The sequence below is a fragment of the Somniosus microcephalus genome, chromosome 3, assembly GCF_052327205.1.
Source record: "Somniosus microcephalus isolate GS21.2 chromosome 3, FLI_Smic_1.0, whole genome shotgun sequence".
Lineage (NCBI taxonomy): Eukaryota > Metazoa > Chordata > Chondrichthyes > Squaliformes > Somniosidae > Somniosus > Somniosus microcephalus.
Window position 1 is genome coordinate 180,152,644 of NC_140989.1, and position 22,502 is coordinate 180,175,145.

Consider the following 22,502-nt stretch of genomic DNA (forward strand, 5'->3'; position numbering starts at 1 on the left):
ATTAAATCTTTCTGTCAGCAGCAGACAGTTGTAGTAATGAGGATACACCTGCTGTGTGAATGTGTTTTAGTAAATCATGTATGAATATCCTTGGCTGACTTTTGCAAGCAAATGTATGTAAACTTTTCTAATTTTAAAAATTAAATATTCTCCGTGTACTTTAAACAATGCATTAAATACATTTGAAAGCAGGAGGGCTCCAAGCAATTTTTATAATTATTATAATTGCTGTTGATTGTTATTTAATTTGAAATGCCATCTCTTTTTAGGTGATCTAGAAACATAGGAACAGGAGCAGGCCGTTCGTCCTCGTAAGCCTGCTCTGCCATTCTATTTTTTAAAAATTCGTTCATGGGATGTGGACGTCGCTGGCAAGGCCAGCATTTATTGCCCATCCCGAACTGCCCTTGACAAGGTGGTGATGAGCCGCCTTCTTGAACCGCTGCAGTCCGTGTGGTGAAGGTACTCCCACAGCGCTGTTAGGGAGGGAGCTCCAGGATTTTGACCCAACGACGATGAAGGATCGGCGATATACTTCTACGTCAGGATGGTGTGTGACTTGGAGGGGAACTTGGAGGTGGTGTTCCCTTGTGCCTGCTGCCCTTGTCCTTCTAGATGGAAGAGGTCGTGGGTTTGGGAGGTGCTGCCGAAGAAGTCTTGGCGAGTTGCTGCAGTGCATCTTGTAGATGGTACACGCTGCAGCCACCGTATGCCGGTGGTGGAGGGAGTGAATATTTAAGGTGGTAGATGGGGTGCCGATTTAGCGGGCTGCTTTGTCCTGGATGGTGTTGAGCTTCTTGTGTTGTTGGAGCTGCATTCATCCAAGCAAGTGGAGAGTATTCCATCACACTCCTTACTTGTGACTTGTAGATGGTAGAAAGGCTTTGGGGAGTCAGAAGTTGAGACAATTGCCACAGAATACCTAGCCTCTGACCTGCTCTTGTTGCCACAGTATTTATGTGGCTGGTCCAGTTAAGTTTCTGGTCAATGGTGACCCCCAGGATGTTGATGGTGGGAGATTTGGCGATGGTAATGCCATTGAATGTCAAGGGGTGGTGGTTAGACTCTCACTTGTTGGAGATAGTCATTGCCTGGCACTTCTGTGGCGCGAATGTTACCTGCCACTTATCAGCCCAAGTCTGAACATAGTCCAAGTCTTGTTGCACGCGGGCATGGACTGCTTCATTATCTGAGGAGTTGTGAATGGCACTGAACACTGTGCAGTCATCAGCGAACATCCCCATTTCTGACCTTATGTTGGAGGGAAGGTCATTGATGAAGCAACTGAAGATTGTTGGGCCGAGGACACTGCCCTGAGGAACTCCTGCAGCGATGTCCTGGGGCTGTGATGATTGACCTTCAATCACCACAACCATCTTCCTTTGTGCTAGGTATGACTCCAGCCAATGGAGAGTTTTCCCCCTGATTTCCATTGACTTCAGTTTTACTAGGGCTCCTTGATGCCACACTCGGTCAAATGATGCCTTGATGTCAAGGGCAGTCACTCTTGCCTCACCTCTGGAACTCAGCTCCTTTGTCCATGTTTCGACTAAGGCTGTAATAAGGTCGGGAGCCGAGTGGTCTTGGCAGAACCCAAACTAGGCATCAGTGTGCAGGTTATTGGTGAGTAAGTGTCGCTTGATAGCACTGTCGATGACACCTTCCATCACTTTGCTGATGATTGAGAGTAGACAGATGGGGTGGTAATTGGCCAGATTGGATTTGTCCTGCTTTTTGTGGACAGGACATAGCTGTGCAGTTTTCCACATTGTCAGGTAGGTGCCAGCATTGTAGCTATACTGGAACAGCTTGGCTAGAGGCGCGGCTAGTTCTGGAGCACAAGCCTTCAACATGATAGCTGGGATGTTGTCAGGGCCCATAGCCTTTGCTGTATCCAGTGCGCTGAGCCGTTTCTTGATATCACGTGGAGTGATATCTATTAGATCATGGCTGATCTGTACCTCAACTCCATTTTCCCGCCTTTGCTCTGTATCCCTTAAAACCCTTATTTATCAATCTCAGTTTTGAAATTTTTAATTGACCTAGCCTCAACAGCTTTTTTGGGGGGAGAGGGCCAGATTTCCACTACCCTTTTTGTGAAAAATGTTTCCTGGCATCGCTCCTGAACAGCCTAGCTCTAATTTTAAGGTTATTGCCCCTTGTTTGGGACTCCCCCACCAGAAGAAGTAGTTTCACTCTATCTACCCTATCAGACCCTTTAAACATCTTACAAACCTCAATTAGACACCTCAATTAGTTCACCCTTTAATCTATCTATTACCTCACTATGAGGATAGCACCTCGCCGAAGTTCAGAGCTCCCTTAATGGCCTGGCTGAGATTGTCAGCTTGCCTGTAGAATGTCAACATTAAACCTGTGGGGCATGATTATTGTGTCACTATCGACCCATTTGTGTTGTGTTTGCATTGCTTAGACAATGTCAAAGTCCTTATAGTTCATTGAATCTTGCAGCACAGAAGGAGGCCATTCAGCCCACCGTGGTTGTGCCAGCTCTTTGAAAAATCTATCCAATTAGTCCCAGTCCCCCACTCTTTCCCCATTGCCCTACAAATTACATAGCATATACAGCGCAGAAAAAGGACATGCACCCCAACTAGTCTGTGCTGGTGTTTATACTCCACATGAGTCTCCTCTCATTCCATCGACCTCATCTCAGCCTTTCAGCATATCTTTCTATTCCCTTTTCTCTCATACACACGTCTAGATTCCTTTTGAAAGCATCTAAGCTATTTGCCTCAAACACTTCCTGTGGTAGTGAGTTCCACATTCTAGCCACAATTTGAATAAAGAAATTTCTCCTCGTTTCACTATTGGATTTATTAGTAACTATCTTGTATTGATGGCCCCTAGTTTTGGATTCTCCCACAAGTGGAAACATTGGCCCCGATTTTCTGCCAGCCGTCGGGTGGCTTTTCATGCGGGCGGGGGCCGAAAATCACCGAAATAGGGGGTCGCAACCCCCCCCACCCCCCGCCTGATTCCCCGTCCCGTCCGACTTTCGGACCGCCATTTCTCCGCGACCCGAATCAGTCCCGCCCGTCGCTGGTGGGACTGGCCGTCGGGACCCTGATCGCCAATTATTGGCATGTTTAATGCCATTTTAGGGTGCCCTTGCGATTTTCAGGGGTTCCCCATGCTAAACACGCCTGCGGGGAACCCCGCTGATGAAACCTGGCGTGAAGCTTGCCGGCTTGCTTGCTGTCAGCTGCAGGTCAATCGGAGAAGCTGCGATTTAAAGGGACAGCATTTGTATGTTGAAGGACCTTGTTGTTGCAGGTTTGGGGCTACTTCTTCAAGGCTTAGGCACAGCTGTGGAAGGTTGGAGTCTCACACACTTCTCCAATGTGATCTCCTGGGAAGCCCCTCTCGCCACCCTCACTCAGCGCTTCCTCAGCGGAGGCATCTACCAGAAGCATGGGACGCCTTTTTTTCCTTCCCTTCTTGCCATTAGAGGATCTCCAGCAGCAGAGGCTGCAGCAGCAGAACCAGGAACAGCAGGATGAGCACCAGGAGCACCAGGCTGCTGCTCACTCACCTGAAGCTGCACAGACCAGAAGGGGCCAGCGCTTGGAAGTGGCTTGAGAGCACCTTGCTGTGCATGAGGGGGCCATGGGGACCCGTATCTGCACTGGCAGTCCTACTCAGAAGGACTTCCATGAAGGTCTGGTTTCTCTGTTCAATAGATGGCCAATGCTCCTCAAGAGATGTCATTCTCTTATGAGCACTCACCATGTTTTCCGTACCCTGGTGATTTATCTCCTCCATGGAGGTTGCCAACCTTTCCATGGTGATGTGTTCCTGCGCCAATGACTCCACAAAGGCTCTGCTCATGGTCGTTATGGGCTCCTCCATTCGCTCCGCACTCGCAGCGACCCTGGAGACAAAGCCTGCCAGAGACTCCTGCATCTGTGCATGGAGATCCATCACCTCTTCTCTTGCGGATGGACCCAGAGGCAGAGGGTCGACATGCAGTACAGCTGAGCTGAGCTGGCAGAGTCCTGCGCCCTCCGACGAGGACTCTCCACTGCTGTCCCTGTCTCCAGAATCTGCTGAGGCTCACTTGTGAGCTGTGAAACACCAGGTGACAACACTACTCTATGTCCCGAAGATCCCCCCGAAGTGTGAGTGTCGGTGCTGGGTGCGCTTACTTCTGCTGACGCTGCGCCCTCAGAGGTTGGAGCTTCCTCTGAGGAGTCTGGCTGCACAGCCTCTTCCTCCTCCACAGTGGGGATGGGGGCTCTGGATGGTCCTGTGGGGGAGTAGAGGAAGGAGTTAGAGATGTGATGCCAAGGTAACATGCACATTCGAGTTGACATCTGCTGACACCTGCATCCATGCAGCCTTGGTCTCAGTGGGAGCCCTCTTCCTGCCTGACCTAGGGAAGAGGACCTCCCTGTGGGCCCTAACCCCATCCAATAATGCCTGCAGTGCAGCTTCGTCGAATTTGGAGGCAGCTCGGGGTCTGGCACTGGCCACAGCTGGTGAAGGCTCCTCTGCCATCCTGCATGGTTCGTTTGGAAGCCAACAGAGGAAGCAATGCTTGCTGTGGACCTTGAAAGCACCACGAATGATGACATCATACTGTGGGGCTTCCTGACTAGAAATGGACAATTAGCAAGGCTGCCCACATGCTGGAAATTAATTGGCCACTTGAGGGAAAATTGCGTGCAGCTGGCTGACCCATTTTTTTGTGTGTCAGAACCCCACATTCGGGGGAATCCGACCATTTCCCACACAATCCACAAAATCGGGCCCATTCTCTCCACACCTACCCTGTCCGATCCATTCATAATTTTAAAGATCTCTATCAGGTCTCCTCCAAGTCTTCTCTTTTCTAAAGAAAAAAGCGCCAACCTGTTCAATCTTTCCCGATAGCTGTAATCTCTCAGTTCTGGTAGCATCCTCTTTTGCACTTTCTCCAATGCTTCTATGTCCTTTTTATAGTATGGAGACCAGAACTGTGCACAGTGCTCTAAGTGCGGCCTGACCAGGGTCCTATACAAGTTTAACACAAATTTCTCCTTTGCAAGTATATAACCAATTCCATAGTTTTTGTAAAATGTTTTGAACTCCTACATGACAACAGTGACTACACTTCAAAAAGTACTTCATTGGCTGTAAAGCGCTTTGGGATGTCCAGTGGTCATGAAAGGCACTATATAAATGCAAGACTTTCTTCCTTATGGGGCTTCTGGCACCGCACCTATTTCTTCATGGAGATCCTTCTGGGAATTCCATTCTAGCAAAAGAAGAAGGAGGAACAGGAGAAGAAAGTTGTGAACAGCTGCTGCTGGAGTGAGAGCAATTAGGAGGCGAGCTGCAGGAATCTGTACCCCCCCCAACAGAGTTGATAGGCTCAGGACAATACACCAGCAGTTCTCAGAGGAGCCTCGGAAACGGTCATGATAGATGCTGCCACCTTTTCCATAGATGGAGGATTAAAGCAGCCCCATCATGCCACTGCAGAGCTCCTAATCAGCCCCTGGAGCACATCATTGAGCACTGCCCTCAGAGGAAATTCGCAGGCATCCTACAAGATATCCACACCGTTACACCGGAAGCTTTGGCCTGGATATCTGACTTAGATATTGACATCTGATTTGCTTTGCTACTACCATGGGAAAGAAAATGAAGAAGAGAGGAGTAGTGCATAAGAAGGCTTTACTTCTCCAGGAAGGATGTAACAGAGTGGTGTCACCTCCTCCAATAAGAGCTGCAACCAACTGCTACAGCTAGTACTTCATTGTCTAATTATCACCCTGGTGTGAGTCCCTAGCACATATCTTATGTGCTTTTTGACCTACTCAAGTGCTTCTACAAAGTGCTGCCCAGTGGCTACAGTATAGTAAGTGGAAGGCTGCAGTGCCCCAGTCAAGTGCTCATGAGATGCTCATCACCGACGATCTCTAGGAGCTTGGGCCCGGCTGAAGACTGCAGCAACTCGACATGTGCCAGGGCAGTCTGGCTTTCTGGCACCAGGACGGGCATTGGTTGATGGAGCCATGATGTGCTTTCATTTTGACAGATGGCCTCATGTTCCATTCCAGTTGCTCACTACCAGGCTCTGGCTCAGCACTCCTGCTGATCTGCGGGAGAGTAGACTGCCAGGACATCCGTGATCCGATTGAAGCCAACATCTTTTCTGTTTCCCAGCCTGTCCTAGGCAAAGGAGATGGTTGAGTCCAGAGCCGACTTGGCTCCAGTGTGTGTCCCTGTGAGATGTTTTACAGGTGCCACAGGATCCTGCAGGGAGGGCCCAACTGCAGTGTTGGTGAGGTGACTACATGCTTCATGGTTGACTGTAGGGTGTCAATGTCATGCACAAGAACCCCACACTAGTTGGTAGTGGACTCCTTCACACTCCGGCATGGACTCGATGGGCCAAATGGCCACCTTCTGTGCCGTTATGATTCTATGGGGGGAAAATTCGGCAACCAACGTGGCACAGGTACTGAGTTAGCCGGGCCTGCACTGAGTAATTCACTGAGCACCAGTGAGCAGGAGCAGGTGGAAAGGAGGGCGCTAACGGGGCACAAGACAACTAGTGCCTGGGCGCAGCGCTGCCAACGCCTCCCGTGAAATTCAGCGGGAGGTTAGCGGTGGTAACAGTGCCCCACGGTGCTGCGCCACCAGCGATGATGTCATCACCATGCGCAGCGCCCCGCTCGCGCCCCTGCCGCGAATTTCGGTAGCGCCCCCTGACTTGCCGCCGGACGCTATGTCCGACGGGGTCAGGGGGGCCTACCTGCGGCCGGGGCTGCGCTACTTAAAGGCAAGGTGCCGGCCGGCCATTTTTGTTGCTGGCCACTTGCCAGCACCTGCCCCGTCTGCCATCCCCGGCCTCCTCTTCAGCAGCCGCCCGCCCCCCCGCCCCCCCGTGAGCCCAGCACTTTTCTTGAGTGCGTGGCTCTTTTGCCAGCACTCCAATCCCTGGTGGCTCAGCTGGGCCCCGGGTCGCAATGCGCAAGGCCCCTCCCATTTAAGAAGGGGAGGAAGGCCTGCAGTACCGTGGCGTGATGTGTCTCAGCACATGGCCCTCGCAGTGCCCCAAGAGGGAGACGGGGCGCTTCTAGTAGTGCCTTGCTTCCCTCTTGGGGTGCTGTTGATGAATTTCGGCCGCGGGGCACTAATTTTTTCGGGGCGCTAATATTGGCGCTCCGGCCAAGTTAGCGCCCCAAAGGGGGCGCGACTCAATTTTTCCCCCATAGACTATGCCTCTCCAACATGTTGCAGTAGATTCCTGGCAAGAAGAACAGCGCATTCAGCAATTACTGGTGCACATAACTTAGATTTCCTTTATAGGCTGCACCCTTAAAATCTGCATCTCGTCAGCAGATCTAGGACATGAGTTGGCCCTCCGGTGAGCTGTTTCCTGGTCCATCCTTTCCACCTGCTCCAGCTCACTGGTGCTCAGTGAATTACTCAGTGCAGACCAGGCTAACTCCGTACCTGTGCCACGTTGGTTGCCAATTTCTGTGCTGGTGCTTGGAAGGTTCAGAGTGAGTGACTTCTGGAAGGCTCTCCCTTCCAGCCTGTGCAATGCCTGAGTCGTCTGATGGACCTAGAGAAAGGGGAGAGGGTCAAGGATTAGCATGTAGTGGCAAGGTAAACAGTAGCAAATGAGTGGCAGGGCAGCCACTAGGTTGTCATGCTGAGTGTGTGAGGGATAGAGTTAAGTAGAAAGAGTAAAGGAAGGGTAGATGCCCAAAAACTCTGCTGTGGCTGACCTCCAGCTGCCATTCCCTATGCTGCGTACCCTCCCTCTGCCACTGGTGACCTCTTTCATAGGAATCATTATCTGTAGAGTAGTAGGACCTCCTCCTGCCCTGCCTCACAGCCCTGCTCTCTGGCCAGATACAGCATGGGTTCAATGCCGAGTAAAACTCCTTCTATTCTGTCCCAAGAATGTGCCTGCACCAAATTTAGTTCTATGGATCTGCACCTTTGTGCACTAAATAGTAAATGCATTCATAAAGAGATGGTTTACAATTTCACCTGTGCTTTGCCTGGAGACTATCCAAAATAATTTCACTTACAGGCAACAGACAGAGGTCAGAATGCTGGAATCAATTCTAAGTCACAGAAGCGAAAGAAGAAGCCAAAATTAGGGCCCGGATCAAGGGTGGAGAGCAAGCGGGTCGGCCAGCTGCAGCTGGAATCAGGAACCCAGTTCTGCCGGGATTTTGACCTGTTTTTTTTTCTAGGCAGCCTTTCTCTGACTGGTGGGGTCATGGGTGGATCTTCTGCTGCTCCTCCTCACATTAAGAGGTCATGCCTGGGTCGTTGCCTACCCTGTACTCCCGTATAAGGCCTCACCAGAATGCCCTACTGCTGCGAGACGGCATGAGTTGCACTGAGACCTTTCAAAAGAGACCAAACCGTTATGCATTATCTTTTTGAGGAGGCAGAATGGCTTCCTTCTCAGCCAAAGATTTCTTTTCACAGAGAATTAAATTGCATTTACGACACAGAAACGGACCATTCGGCCCAACTGGTCTATTCCGGTGATTATACTCCACACGAGCCTCCTCCCACCCTACTTCATCCCACCCCATCAACATAATCACTCTCTGAGTGAAGAAGTTTCTCCTTAATTCTTTATTGGATTTATTAGTGACTATCTTATATTTATGACCCCCTAGTTTTGGACTCGCCCACAAGTGGAAACATCTTCTCTACACTAATCCTATCAAGACCTCTATCAGGTCACCTCTCAGCCTTCTCTTTTCTAGAGAAAAGAGCCCCAGCCTGTTCAGTCTTTTGGTGTTTTCAGTGAAGTGCCTTGCAGCTACTGGCATCCTACCCTGACTCTGCAACGGATCCTGTTCCCGCCACCTGGCTTGGGGTCAGTGACTTTGGGCGAGGGCGGGCAGGGGTTCTGCTCCACTGCACTCGCGCTGATGGAGCAGCACCAAGGAGAATTTCTGGGTCATTGTTGTTAAATCTACTCCCCCGCCTGGTCTCTGAATGGAACTTTATTTTGGGGGATTTTCTTATTTATGCTTAGCATTAATGATTTATGAAGTAAGCTGCCACACAAGCTGATTCATTTGGAGTATTGAGAATGTATACCGGCAGATTCCTAATTGATCAGAGTAGAAGAATATGGGCTTGATGTCTGGATTGAACGACGATGCCAATAGTATGTGCAGGTCTTGAACAGCTCGGTGAGATGGATGAGCTGAAAGATTTTTTCTTTTTTCCATTTTCTTCTACACTGCTAATGTTTTTTTTACAGTAAGATGGCCTGCATTAGAGTAGGTGTGATAAGACTGTCAAAACAATAGATACAGTCCCAAACAGAGGCAACAATCATAAGCATGAATGTGAGACGTATACATTGAACTGTTTGAATTTGTTACGTTGAATGGAAGATAATTATGCTGCACATATCAGAGGATGGCAGATGTGGACTAGAAAGACAGCAAGATCATTAAACTCAATCTGTCTGTCATGTTATCTGCCTTTCTCTAGTCTGAGTAACTTATGAAAATTCCCTACAAGAGAATACAGTAAATAGCAGCTTAGCACTGAGCTAGTAACTCTCGCTGACACCGCACTATATCTTGTACCTCATTAGGTGCAAGTGTCCTTTCCTGTTTGTTTTCCTCCAGTAAATTTTTGAAGACAAGTATAATGGTCTAGTGCCACGCTTACGCTATCAATTATGTGTTCTATGAATTTTAGGACTCCTCTGTAAAGCTCTGAATATCCTCCATTCATTCAGTCAAGCAATGAAGCTGATGAATATGAGACTTGGCAGGGAACTAAGTCGGGATCAGGTGGGAAGAATGGAGGGGAAAGGCCATTTTATAGATACTTTTATATTACCCCAAGACCTGTATTAGTGGCTCTGGTTCCTGACATACCAGTTTCACGCACCTCAAAATAAACATATTACCAACATCGTCAGCCAGTATGTCCCATTTGGAATTGGCTAACGATGACGTCACTAGCACGCCTCAGGAGGGTTGGAAAGGAGGTGCACTCCATAGAGATCTTCTGTGTGATCCAGCTCTTTACATATACCAAGGAACATAGAGCTAAGTAACTGGAGCGCACAGACTTAAAATAAATAAACCTCTGTAGCTGGGACTTGAGAGGGGGTGGGGGTAGGAGATGCTTGTCTGTGGAGAGCTGCAGGCCAGGGGTGAAGGTAGAAGGATGGACAAATATGCCGGAGCTTTGGGAATCAGGGAGTGCTAACACAAAACTTTCTTTCAGACAAGCAAATAAATAGGGCAGAGTTCACGAGAAGGTTCTGTGGCAGGAGCAAGCTTGATGGAGCGAATGGCCTTTTTCTAATTCCATGCTCTGTTAAGTGCCCACTCCACGGTTTGATTGAAGAAATAGTGGGAGTCCTACAAATGGGAATACTTTAAAACTGTAAATGGTGCAATGATTAACTACATGAGGCATATCTCCAGATAAGTACTTAACCTTCCTAAAAGGGCCTCCAGACTTTCTCGGCAAGAATTGTTGCTTTGGCAGTACCATACACTGTGGCAGGGTGGTATATCGACCTGACCATCTGTCTCGCCACTGACCCTGGTGAATTCGCCGGAGTCGGCCTGCTGTAAATTATTTTGCTGTGCTCCCACCAGTGTTTCCACCAGAAAGCCCACCATTGGGGTGGGAGGTGCGGAAAATTGCTCCTGCAGCAGCAGCAAAGAGGCCTCATCCTGTTGTCTGTCACCAAAGCAAAATTGGACGGTAGGGGACAGAACGTGAATGCTTTACACACTGATTAAAGCCATTAACGTTTAAACCCCTTCCTCCACCCGAGTGATGCTGGATGCCGGTAAAATTCGGGCGCGATAAGAGTTCACTACCACTGAGGTGGTAACGACAGAAAATGTGGCAAATTACGTCACTTTGACATGACTGCTTTATTTGATTGCGCACGCCCAGATATGGGCGGGTGCTTCCAACACCCTGTGGAATTGATGCCAGTCGACACGGGTGCAGAACTGGGTGGGGGCCTGGCAGTGTGGTCTCTGCCCGATCTTTCGCTCTGCTCGAGTGACAACAGAAAACCCAGTCTCCTTTCTCCTTTTATGGCAGAGGCCTTGCAGTGCCATGCTGTGCTTGGAATTACTTTCCACGGCAAAGAGTAAAATTCCTCTTTCAATTGAAAATCATAGAAGCATACAGCACAGAAGGAGGTCCATCACACCTGTGCCAGCTCTTTGAACGATATCCAGTGAGTCCCACTCCTTTGCTTTTTCGCCATAGCCCTGCAATTTTCCCTTTGGGAGAATTCCTGTTCTAAACCGCGGGGGGCCTCATAGCTTTGAAACATGTGGGACCCGATCTTATTGTTGGGGCGCGTTCGGTGCGGGGAAGTGGAGATTCGGACGGGAAACCCAGAGGTACGGGTTTCCCGAAAACTGCAGGGCATCTTTTCATTTTTTCCTGCAGGTTTCCCACCTGACAGCCAGCCTGATTGATAGGCTGGCTTGCCTGCTGGGCAGGGAAGCCTGCAGCTCTAGGCCGCAGCCGAGCTGAGAGCAGGTAGGTCCAGTGGGGAGATGGGAGAGAGATCGTGGTGGGGGAGGTGGTCGTCGGGGAAGGTCCCGATCGCGGGGGTGGGAAGGGGAAGATGGAGGTGGGGGGGGTGGCGGTAGGCTCGATCACATGGGGGGTTGTGGTGGTGGTGAGGTGGTCCAATCACGGTGGGGGGGTGGGAGCAGACAGATCACGAGTGGGGTGGGTACAGAGGTAAGCTTGTTGGACCTGGAGGAAACACTCCTGCTCCTCTTGGCCCACAAACAGTGCAATAAAGGCACTTACCTCATGGATTCAGCTGTTCTCGCCTCCTTTTACTTGTCAGGTTTCCAGAGGCCCAGAAAACATGTCCGACTGTGGTTAAAAATCGAATCACTGTTAATCCCGGGCCGGCAGCAGCTCGCAGTATTTCCTACAGGGCTCAGAGGAGCACTCCTGCTCCTTCTGGCCCCACAGAAATAATTTAAGATTGACCTTTCTGTAATGATCAATAACATGTCATTCTATAGTGGACACTAGGTGGGGCCGTAGAGCTGTGTAGAGCTGTATATAGCTGTATGTATAAGACTACACTACCCAGCTGTATATATATATATTAAGACTACATTACCCATGAGGCTAGGCTACCCACAAGGCAGCAGTCAAGATGGAAGCCTGTACAGATACTGTACCTAGTCCACATGTGCTCAATAAAAGTGTCCAGCAAAAGCTAGCTGTGTTCATAATAAGAATGTCTATTTATTAATGAACATAAGACTTTCGAGAGCCTCTTCGGTTCTATTGCCAGTGATAGCATGATGCACGCTCCAATCTGTTCAGTCCTAAAATGGCAACTCGGGGTTCTGTATATGTCATAGGACCCTGATTTTTATATTAAAAGGGCTCTACTGCCTGAAACAGGCATGTGCTGCGGCCGCCCAATGGCAGGTCCCTTGTGAAAGTGGCAGCGGGATGACGGTCAAGGGTTAACGAGGCGGTAAGTCTCGCCACCCCATTTTGAGGACGTTACCGCCCCAATGACGCCAATTATGGCAGGTTAAAACGAACCTATGAGAGTCAGTAGTCTATTTAACCATGAGGGCCATCACAGCCCAGTTTATCCTCACCGATTATTCACTGATTAGAGATCAGGCATGGGAGCTCTGGCTAATTTTCCTTTTCCAAGCCTGGGGTGCTGTGAGTATTTGTGCGCCCTGTATGGGAATGAGTGATTGAGCACGGGACTCTGCTGGTATGTATAGGTCAGTGCTGTGCTATTTAGTGCATTTATCAACTGAGCTATTGGGGTTGAGACTGGCGGGGGTGGGGGGGGGGTTGGGGCGAGGGAGGCAGGGGTTGGGGTGGAATTCATGCTCGAAACTTTAACAGAATCAGTTAACATGGCTGAGTGGGATTCTCATTAAGGTCGAGGAAATTGATTTCCATATTCTGTGGCAGTTCTACTACAGGAATTTATTGACCCGCAGCAGTTTTGTAAACACTTTGGCCTAGAAATTCAGTTGGCTGCGCCAGGCGCTAACGCCAAAAAAGGGCTATATTTCCGTCGATAAAGTCTTAGCGCCGGAATGCAGACCGATCTGCGCCGACGCCCAAATTCATTTGAGATTTAGCGCCGGCGCAAAGTGTTAGCACCCGCTCGGGTGCGCGCGCAGCTTATGACGTCATATCCTCGCGCAACGCTGTTTTAGCGCCCCAAACCGGAAATTGAGTGGCGCCCGCCCAATGTGGACGTGGCGCTATTAGGAATTGTAAAATGGAACGTTGCAGAGGCCCTGTGGGCCTCGGGCAGTGCAAATTAAAGGGCACCTCCACTGACCTATAAAGCCCAGCCATTTTGCTGCAATGACTTCACTGCTTTGGATTTCTACACAGAGACCAAGGGACAGAGATTCCAGATTTGGGACAAGATAGGAGAGGTCTTTTTGGCTTCTGGCCAGTGCTTTGACATTTGACTCTTGCTGATTTCACTGTTGCGACCTTGATTATGGGGGCTGCATGGGGGGCCAACATTGAGTTGCAGCATTATGTGCGGAGGGCTCGCAGACGCTGTGAGAGATGGGCAGCCATGCATAGACACAGAAGGGCCATCAGGCGTCGCCAACGTAGGCCTTACGCACCCAGGCAATACCGGCAGCAGGTGTCCTATGTCACCATGTCTGCGGCACTTTGTGTAAAGAGGCTGCGCTTCAGAAGGGAGGTGGTTGGAGAGATCTGCCAGCTGCTTCACGCAGATTTGCAGCCACAGCTCATGTCCAGGATGTCTCTCTCGGTGGAAGTGAAGGTCACGGTGGCTCTCAGCTTTTATGCAAGCGGCTCGTTCCAAGCCGCTGCTGGGGACATTGCGAACATCTCCCAGTTCGCCGCACATCGCTGCATCCGGCAGGTCACCGATGCACTGTTCGCGAGGAGACACCAGTTCATCTCCTTCCCCATGACCCAACAGAGGCAGCAGCAGCGTGCAGTGGGATTTGGCAGGATCGCGGGCTTCCCCATGGTGCAGGGCGCCATTGACTGCACGCATGTGGCTATGCGGGCACCTATAGACAATCCCGAGGTTTACCGCAACCACAAGGGCTACCATTCCCTCAATGTGCAGCTGGTGTGTGACCACAGGCAGCGCATCCTAGCTGTAAATGCCCGCTTCCCAGGAAGCAGCCACGATGCTTTTATCCTGCGCCAGACTACTGTGGCTGACATGTTCCAGGCACAGCCTCCACCAAGGGGATGGCTTATCGGGGACAAGGGCTACCCTTTGTGCACATGGCTCATGACCCCGCTCCGCGCGCCCAGGACCCCAGCGGAGGACTCATACAACGAAAGCCATCAAGCAACAAGGAACGTCATAGAGCAAACCATAGGCGTCCTCAAGCAACGCTTCCGCTGCCTGGATCGCTCCGGCGGCTCTCTACAGTATTCGCCGGATAGAGTGTCCCAGTTCGTCGTCGTGTGCTGCATGCTGCACAACCTGGCTATCCGCCGGACGCAGGCACTGCCACCTGACATTGCACCACCACCTGAGGAGGACGAGCAGGAGGACCATCAGGAGGAGGAGGGGGAGGAGGAGGAGGAGCAGGCCAGGAGGGGGCCAGAAGGCCCAAGGGCCGTACGCCGGGGGCTTATTGCTCGACACTTCTAGGCCCGCTGTGAGGGAATGGCCTGTGGGAATGAGCGCACCTGAAGGCAGCCGCTCCGGAAGCCGTCAGCCGGTTAACGCAGCAAACACTTGAAACATGACACCTGGACAAGCTGAATAAATAAAAACCTTTATTTAACAAACTGAGGCCCCTTCCCACATGAAACTCAAAAACACAGAACACACCCAAAAAACAGTCACAAACATATGTCACTCCCCCAACCTGGGGAGGACTAACAAAAGTTGGCCATTCACATGGCCTTCAACATTGGCCGTAACAAAAAAAGGGCCCCCCTCGCCAACAGAAAGACCCCCATAAAAACAAAAAATGCCTTCAATTTCAGCCATCCACAAAAATCAGCCCCCAAAACACAATCCCCCCCATATATACAATGCCGCAGAGACCACACTCTAGCGGCTGTGCCGAGAGGGCGAGTCCTTAGAGAGCCTTCCCCGGCCCCTGCCCGGCCTGCTGCTCCGCCTCAACGTGGGCCCTGTGGCGGCCTCAAGGCTGGGGGAAGGCTCATGAGGGCCCCCATGCGTCGCGACAGATGCCCTTGGGGGTCGGCCAACACGACGCACGTCCCGGGAGGGGCCGGCTGCTGACTGGTTCGGCTGTGGCTGGCCAGCATCAGTGGCAGCAGCAGCTCCTCGCACCCTGGCTGGGGGAGTGGCAGTGTCAGATGCTCCAAGGGGGGCAAGCTGGCTGCTGCCAGGCGCGCGAGGCTCAGCAGACACAGTGGCAGTCGTCTGGCCTGGCAGTTCAGCTGGCACAGCTATGTGCTGGAGGCCAGCCCGCTGTGTTGCAGCAGGGCGGCGGGTGCGGGTGCGACGCCTCTGCATCAAAGCGAGTGTGGCAGAAGTCAGTGACCGCACTGCCCGGGTATGTGCCTCCAGCTGCTGTGACAGTGTGTCGAAGGAACCACCTCTCTGGCGACTCTCCTCCTGCAGTGCCGCGAGTAGTTCGAGCCCCCTGGCGTGCGCTGCGGCCAGTTGCTCCACCCCCCTGGCCTGTGATTGCCCGAATGCTGCCACACTCTGAGCCAGGGACTCGATGGCGTGCGGCATCTGCTGCACAACCCCCATGAACTCATGGTGGCGCCGGTCAGACGCCACCGAGATCTCTTGCAGGAGGCGCACCTCCTGGCCGAGGCCACTCTCCGGACTGGAGAGAGGACTCTGCAGCTGGGGAGAAGCCGGCCGAGCTGGCCGACCCCTGCCGCCTGCCTGGACCCCACTGCAAGCAGGATCTGCCCTCCCCTGCAACACCTCCCCCTGGCTCTCCTGCATGCCAGACGTCCCCCCTTCATTGCCATCCCCTGGCACGGCTGAGGGCTCGCCCGATGGGCCGGCTTCCTCCTCGTCCTGGACGTCCTCCTCCTCCAAGGGCCTGGCACCCGGCGCCTCAGGGACCACCTCCTCCTCAGCAGCTGAAAGCAGGAAGGCACAAGAGTAGCTTTAAAGTGAGGACAGGGCGTCAGCGAGGGACGCCTGAGCGGTGGCATTATGCGCATTTGTCCGTCAGTGGGAAAGGATTTAGATCGGAAGCACTAGGGCAACGAGAGAGCTGCAAGCGGTCATCTCCTTACCAGTGGCTCCCAGCACAGGGTCCGCATCCCCGATGGCTACAGGGCCAGTCACCCGGGGACGCAGGAGTCCAGCGACGCTCTCCTCCAGAGCACTTAGAGCCTGGTAGTGGGGCCGTCCACCACCGGTCTCCACCCGGCTGCGCGCATTTCTTGCCAGCTTGGCCTGCAAGAGAAAGGACGGACTCTAAGTACAGTGTGGTGCCCTGTTGCTGTGTGTACTGCCTCCCATGGTGGAATAGCCTGGCCAGTGTGGTCAGTGCAGAAAGTGCTGTTGATGATCATGCCAGTGGCATTGCTGCGTGAGGAGGGCTGCCCGTTATGCCTTTGAGGTCCCTTTGCCCATAGTGTGAGGCTCACATGCAAGGATGAGGAGGACAGTGGAAAGGGTACTCACCTTCACCAGCCGACAGAGGTCATTGAACTTTTTGCGGCACTGGTCCGCAGTCCTGGGCACATCTGAGTTTGAGGAGACCCTGCGTGCGATGCTCCTCCAGGCTTTCCTGAACTCTCTCCTGGGAGCCTTTCTGCCATTGTCCGGGCACAAGATGGGTCTTCTCTCCTGGACAGCATCAATCAGCACCCTCAGTGCATGGTCTGAGAAGCGCTGGGCTCTTTCACGGGCCATCTCCATCTGTCCTGGCGCTATTTTGTCCCACCAGCACTGTTGAGGCCTAGCAGCAGGGCTCCAGTGTGCAGGGCGTGGCAGCAGTCAAAGTTGACCCTTCCCCCTTTAAGAGCAGGCCGGCGTCAGGGTGTCTGCTGTCAAGCAACACATGACCGCACCTGCGCTGCGCCCGGCATCGGCGTTATCAGGCCGCAGCGCCGGTTTAGCGCCGGAACCGAGCATTGCAACGCCGGTTTCAGCGCTCGCCAAAACTCTTGGCCAAATCCATTGAATTTCGGCGCGGTTGCCTGCAGTTTCCGGCGGGCGCTAAATTTACCGAACGCCCGACTTTAGTGCCCCAAAACTGTGCAAACTGAATTTCTAGGCCTTTATCTACCCCCTCTCATTATGTTGTCTGTCACTGTTGACTTAAGCCTGCACCCTCCAACCCAACCACATCATCCATTCGGAAGGTTGTCCGCTTTAGCAGTGAGAGCTCTTACAACTGCGACTTGCCGTAGGAGCAGCAGGACATGTTATGAAAAGGCAAAATACTGCGGATGCTGGAAACCTGAAATAAAAACAGAAAATGCTGGAAACAGTCCGCAGGTGAGGCAGCATCCATGGAGAGAGAAACAGAGTTAACGTTTCAGGTCGATTACCCTTCGTCAGAACAGGAAACGGTTAGAGATATAACCAGTTTTAAGCAAGTGCAGAGGCAGGGAAAAGGGGAGGGGAGGAAAGAACTAAAGGGAAGGTCTGTGATAGGCTGGAAGGTGTTCCGTCCATGTAATAATAAGAAAAGGACTGCAGAGAACGGTACAACAGGTGTTTACTCAACATGGTTCAAACTGCAACTGAAACAACAGATTACTACTCAGCGTTATATACAGGTGTGGTCACTGCCGGTACTACAGTATACATGAGCTGTAGAAAGTAGTTCCCCCCTTAAAGGTACATACGTTACAATTCCTCCCCTTTTAGATTAACAGTGCCATAACACTCATTTAACAATTAAATATCAAACTAATTACAATTAACACTTAACATGCAACATTAGCTGAAAATAGTCTATTTATAAATTCAGTCTTTGGGGAGGCGTCCTGCTCCTTTCTGGATAGCGCCTATCCTGAGTGTCTTGCTCTTGGTGCGGAGGCGATTCTGGCCCCCTGTCGTCGGTTGGTTCATCAGCTTCCAATGCTACTGTTTCTGGGGTAGATGCTACCTGTACGTCGGGTTCATCACCAGGTACGTATGGGCGAGGCATGGGGTTGACTCGTTCCTGTGACTCTAGGATCTGGTCAGCATGGCATCTCGCGATGCTCTCCCCAACGTCCACTGTGTACATTAGTGGCCCCTGCCGTGTGCATATCGTTCCTGGTTGCTGTAGTGTCCGTGTGTAGATAAAGACACTGAAGACAGGAGTTGGTTCATAGGTATTTACTAAGCAAGTCTGGGGGGGGGTTTCTAAAGGATATACACAATACACAGGCTTATATAGCCCAAGTGGCAATTACCGGCATTACGCACACCTGGGGCTCTTAAAGGCACATACACCATAATTGCTCTTAAAGGCACATACACCACAATTCCTCCCCTTCTAGCTAACTAGTACATCATATTTTAAGTAATTATTAATTACATGTTATATGCAAAATAATATACATTGCTGTATTAATTAATTATAAGTTAGTCTCTCAGAAGGCTTCCTGACTCGGTCCGGATAACGCCTCGGGGGTGTAGTAGTTTCTGGTGGTGTAGTAGGTTCTTCTGGCAAGGCTGATTCGGCTTGAAGGCCAGTGTCGGGTTCATCGGGCTCCAGTATCACCAGATCGGAGGTAGATATGGGTATCTCTACTTCATCGTTAGATGTATAGAGTGGTGGTGTAGGTTGTCCCTTTTCGGATGACTTGATGATTTGGTCAGCATGGCACCTTATTATGCTGTCTCCGATGTCCACGGTATACATCAGTGGTCCTAATCGTGTGCAGATAGTTCCAGGCTGCCATTTCTCGGTACGGTAGTCCCGGGCCAAAACCGGTTGGCCTATCTGGAAGGCCCTAGTTGGCCTTTCATTCATGCCCTGAAACTGCCGGTTCTCCACGTCCCTTCGGATGTTGGGCTTGACCAAATCCAGCCGGCATCTTAGGTTTCTATTGTAGAACATCATGGCGGGAGTTTGGTTAGTAACCATATGCGTTGCATTCCTATATGCAAATAAGAAGTTATCCACCTTGTGCTGAAGTTTTATGTCTTCATTACCCATGGCCTTGATGGCCTTCTTGAAGGTCTGGACAAACCTTTCAGCCAATCCATTGGTGGCGGGATGGTATGGGGCGGACGTGTAGTGCTTTACCCCATTGTTCTTTAAGAACTTTCTGAATTCTTCGGACACAAATTGCGGTCCATTATCAGAACATATCTGCTCCGGCAGCCCATTCCTGGCAAATATGGTCCTTAATACTGTGATGGTTTTTTCCGTGGTGGTGGAGGACATCTTTATTACCTCCGGCCACTTGGAGTGTGCATCAACTGCGATTAAGAACATTGAGTCCATAAATGGACCAGCAAAGTCGATGTGCACCCTTTGCCAGGGAGATGAGGGCCACTCCCATGGATGTAGAGGGGCCTGTGGCGGAGCATTTTGGACCTTCTGGCATCCTAGGCAGCTCTTGGTCATGTCTTCGATGTCTCCATCGATACCTGGCCACCATACAAACGCCCTAGCTAGGTTCTTCATTTTCACTCCACCCAGATGCCCCTCGTGAAGCTCCTTTAGCACTTTATCCTGGAGTTTGGGTGGAATCACCACTCTGGATCCACACATCAAGGTTCCTCGGCACACTGACAGCTGTTCTCTTCTTTGCGAGAATGCTGGCAACAGTGGTTCGCCATGTGCTGGCCATCCCTTCACTGTTAAATCGTAGACTCGTGAGAGAGTAGGGTCATTTCTTGTCTCCCTTTCAATGGCAGAATTTGTCACCGGTAGACATTCCACTATGGTAGAGTGGAATATCTCTACTGGGTCTACTGTAGGTGCCTCTTCTATCGTTGGCAACGGTAGGCGTGATAAACTGTCAGCATTCCCATGCTGTTTTGACCCTTTGTATTCAATGTTGTATTGTGTGCCCCTAGAAAAAGGGACCACCTCTGTAGTCTTTGTGCCGTCATAATGGGGACACCTTTTTTAGGGTTGAATATGGAGATGAGGGGTTGATGGTCAGTCAGCAAGGTAAATTTTTGTCCGTGTAGGTAATGGTTGAATTTCTTCACTCCCCATACCAGGCTGAGTGCTTCCCTGTCTATCTGGGCATAGTTACGCTCAGCTGAGTTCAATGAGCGTGACGCAAAAGCTATCGGCCGTTCCGAGCCATCAGGGAATCTATGGGACAATACCGCTCCTATGCCGTAAGGGGATGCATCGCACACCAGTCTGATTGGTAGTGATGGGTTGTAATGAGCCAAAATTTTCTCGGATGTGATTAAGTCTTTACATTTATGGAAGGCACGTTTACAGTCTTCGTTCCATTTCCAAATCACTCCTGTCTGTAGAAGATCATTAAGAGGGTGTAGAATAGTTGATAAGTTCGGTAAAAATTTATGATAGTAATTTATTAATCCCAGGAATGACCTTAATTGTGAAACATTTTCAGGTGCTGGGGCTTTTATAACTGCTTCAATTTTTTCAGGTGACTTATGCAACCCTTCCTTATTAATTATGTGGCCACAATATGATATCTGATTTTGGAAAAATTCGCACTTGGGGCGATTTGCTCGTAGGCCCCGTTCTTTCAGCCTAGTGAGCACCTGCTCCAAATTGGCAAGGTGCTCGTTGTCGTTTTCTCCTGTTATAAGGATGTCGTCTAGGTAACACTGAGTCCCCGGAATCCCTTGCAGGACTTGCTCCATAGCTCTTTGCCAGATAGCTGGAGCTGATGCTATTCCAAAAACCAGTCGATTGTACTGGTACAGGCCTTTGTGTGTGTTTATTGTGAGATACTTTTTAGAGGTCTCCTCAACCTCCATCTGTAGATATGCCTGTGCCAAGTCAATTTTTGTGAAACATTTCCCTCCGGATAGTGAGGCGAAAATATCTTCTACCCTCGGAAGAGGATACTGTACCGTGTGAAGGACCGGGTTTACAGTCACCTTAAAGTCCCCACAGATGCGAATTTTTTTCTGTTCCTCAGAGTTATTTTTCAATGTTTTTTTCATGACTGGAACGATGGGTGTTGCCCATTCGCTCCAATCTATTTTGGATAATACGCCTGCCTTTTCCAAATTCTTCAGCTCTGCCTCGACTGCCGGACGTATTGCGTATGGCACCGGTCTTGCCTTAAAAAATTTTGGAATTGCTGTATCTTCCACTTTTATTGAGGCAGTGATGCCTTTCAAGGTTCCTAGTTTCTCTTGAAACACTTCTTTGGCGTTGGCCAAGATGTCTTTTAATCGTTCAGGTATGATGTCATCGTTGTTTTTTTCCTTACTGGTCACCGTCAGTGCCTGAATGGAGTGCCAGTCTAAACGTATCTTCCTTATCCATTCACGTCCCAACAACGGTGGACCACCATCTTGTAGAATGTATAAATACAACTTTTGTATTTCTTTGCCGTTGTATACCACAGGCACCCTTATTTTTCCTTTGGGGTAGACTTTCTGCCCCGTATATGTTTTTAAGATAATGGATGTGTCTTTTAGAGGTATATGCGAAAATAGCCTCTCATAATCTCGTCGATTTATTATGGTTAGAGCTGATCCTGTATCTAGCTCCATTTTAACTGGGGACCCTGCTATTGTGAGGGTAACCCAAATGGTTTGGTAATCCTCTTTGGCAAGTACATTATGTAATTTGAGACAGCTTAGTCTCTTGTTTCCGGAGTCGCTATCGCTATTCTGGTCTTCGGAGCTATTGTCCGTCATCATTTGTACCTTCCTGTACTTTTCTTCATTGATTTTTTGTTTTCTGTCAGTGGATTTATTTTGTCCAGATTGGCATACCCGTGCAATGTGTCCAATCTTACCACATTGCCTGCATGCTTTGCCCTTGAACCAGCAGTCCCTCTGGTTATGGGTGGATCTGCCGCAGCGATAACATCTTCCGAACTCCTGTGTCATTTTATGGGTGCCGAAGTCCTGTGTCTCTTGTTGTATCTCTGCAGCTCCTTTTGCTGCTGCTTCGTATGATACAGCCATACTGAAAGCTTTGTCCAATGTTAAATCTTTTTCAGAAAGCAGTCTTTTTTGTGTTCTTTCACTTAAGAGACCGCAAACAAATTTGTCTCGAAGATAATCCGATAGTCCTGCTCCGAATTGGCAGTACTTTGATAGCTTTCTTAATTCGGTTAGGTAATCAGCGTTACTTTCATTCTTGTGTTGATTTCTCTTGAAGAACTTGAATCGTTCCGCTATCAGCAGCGGTGTTGGGTTTAAATGCTCCTGCAGGGTATCAACAATTTCTTTAAAAGTCTTGTCCTTTGGTTTGGCTGGAGTGATTAAATTTCGTAACAGCCCGTATGTCCGCGCCCATTAAGTTCAGAAGTACTGAAGCTTTTTTTTCATCTGTTATCCCATTTGCAGTGCAATAAACCTCTACTCTTTCCACGTATGTGGTCCAATCTTCTATTTCGCCATCAAAAGCCTCAATATT

At 50.2% G+C, this 22,502-nt stretch overlaps 2 protein-coding genes across 3 annotated transcripts in view; one reads left to right on the forward strand and one right to left on the reverse strand.

Moving 5' to 3' along the window:
• prkn (parkin RBR E3 ubiquitin protein ligase) overlaps window positions 1–22,502 on the forward strand; it is a 2,088,612-nt gene that overhangs the window by 1,191,031 nt on the left and 875,079 nt on the right. The window lies entirely within an intron of this gene.
• The window catches only part of LOC147121607 (uncharacterized), a 49,195-nt gene continuing 32,620 nt past the window's right edge, over window positions 5,928–22,502 (reverse strand). The window contains exons 4-7 of the mRNA XM_085976996.1: window positions 16,252–16,435; window positions 15,589–16,092; window positions 7,471–7,582; window positions 5,928–6,180 (exon numbers count right to left, since the gene is read on the reverse strand). Coding sequence (XP_085833122.1) covers window positions 5,928–6,180; window positions 7,471–7,582; window positions 15,589–16,092; window positions 16,252–16,435 — 1,053 coding nt within the window. The remainder of the gene's footprint in view (window positions 6,181–7,470; window positions 7,583–15,588; window positions 16,093–16,251; window positions 16,436–22,502) is intronic.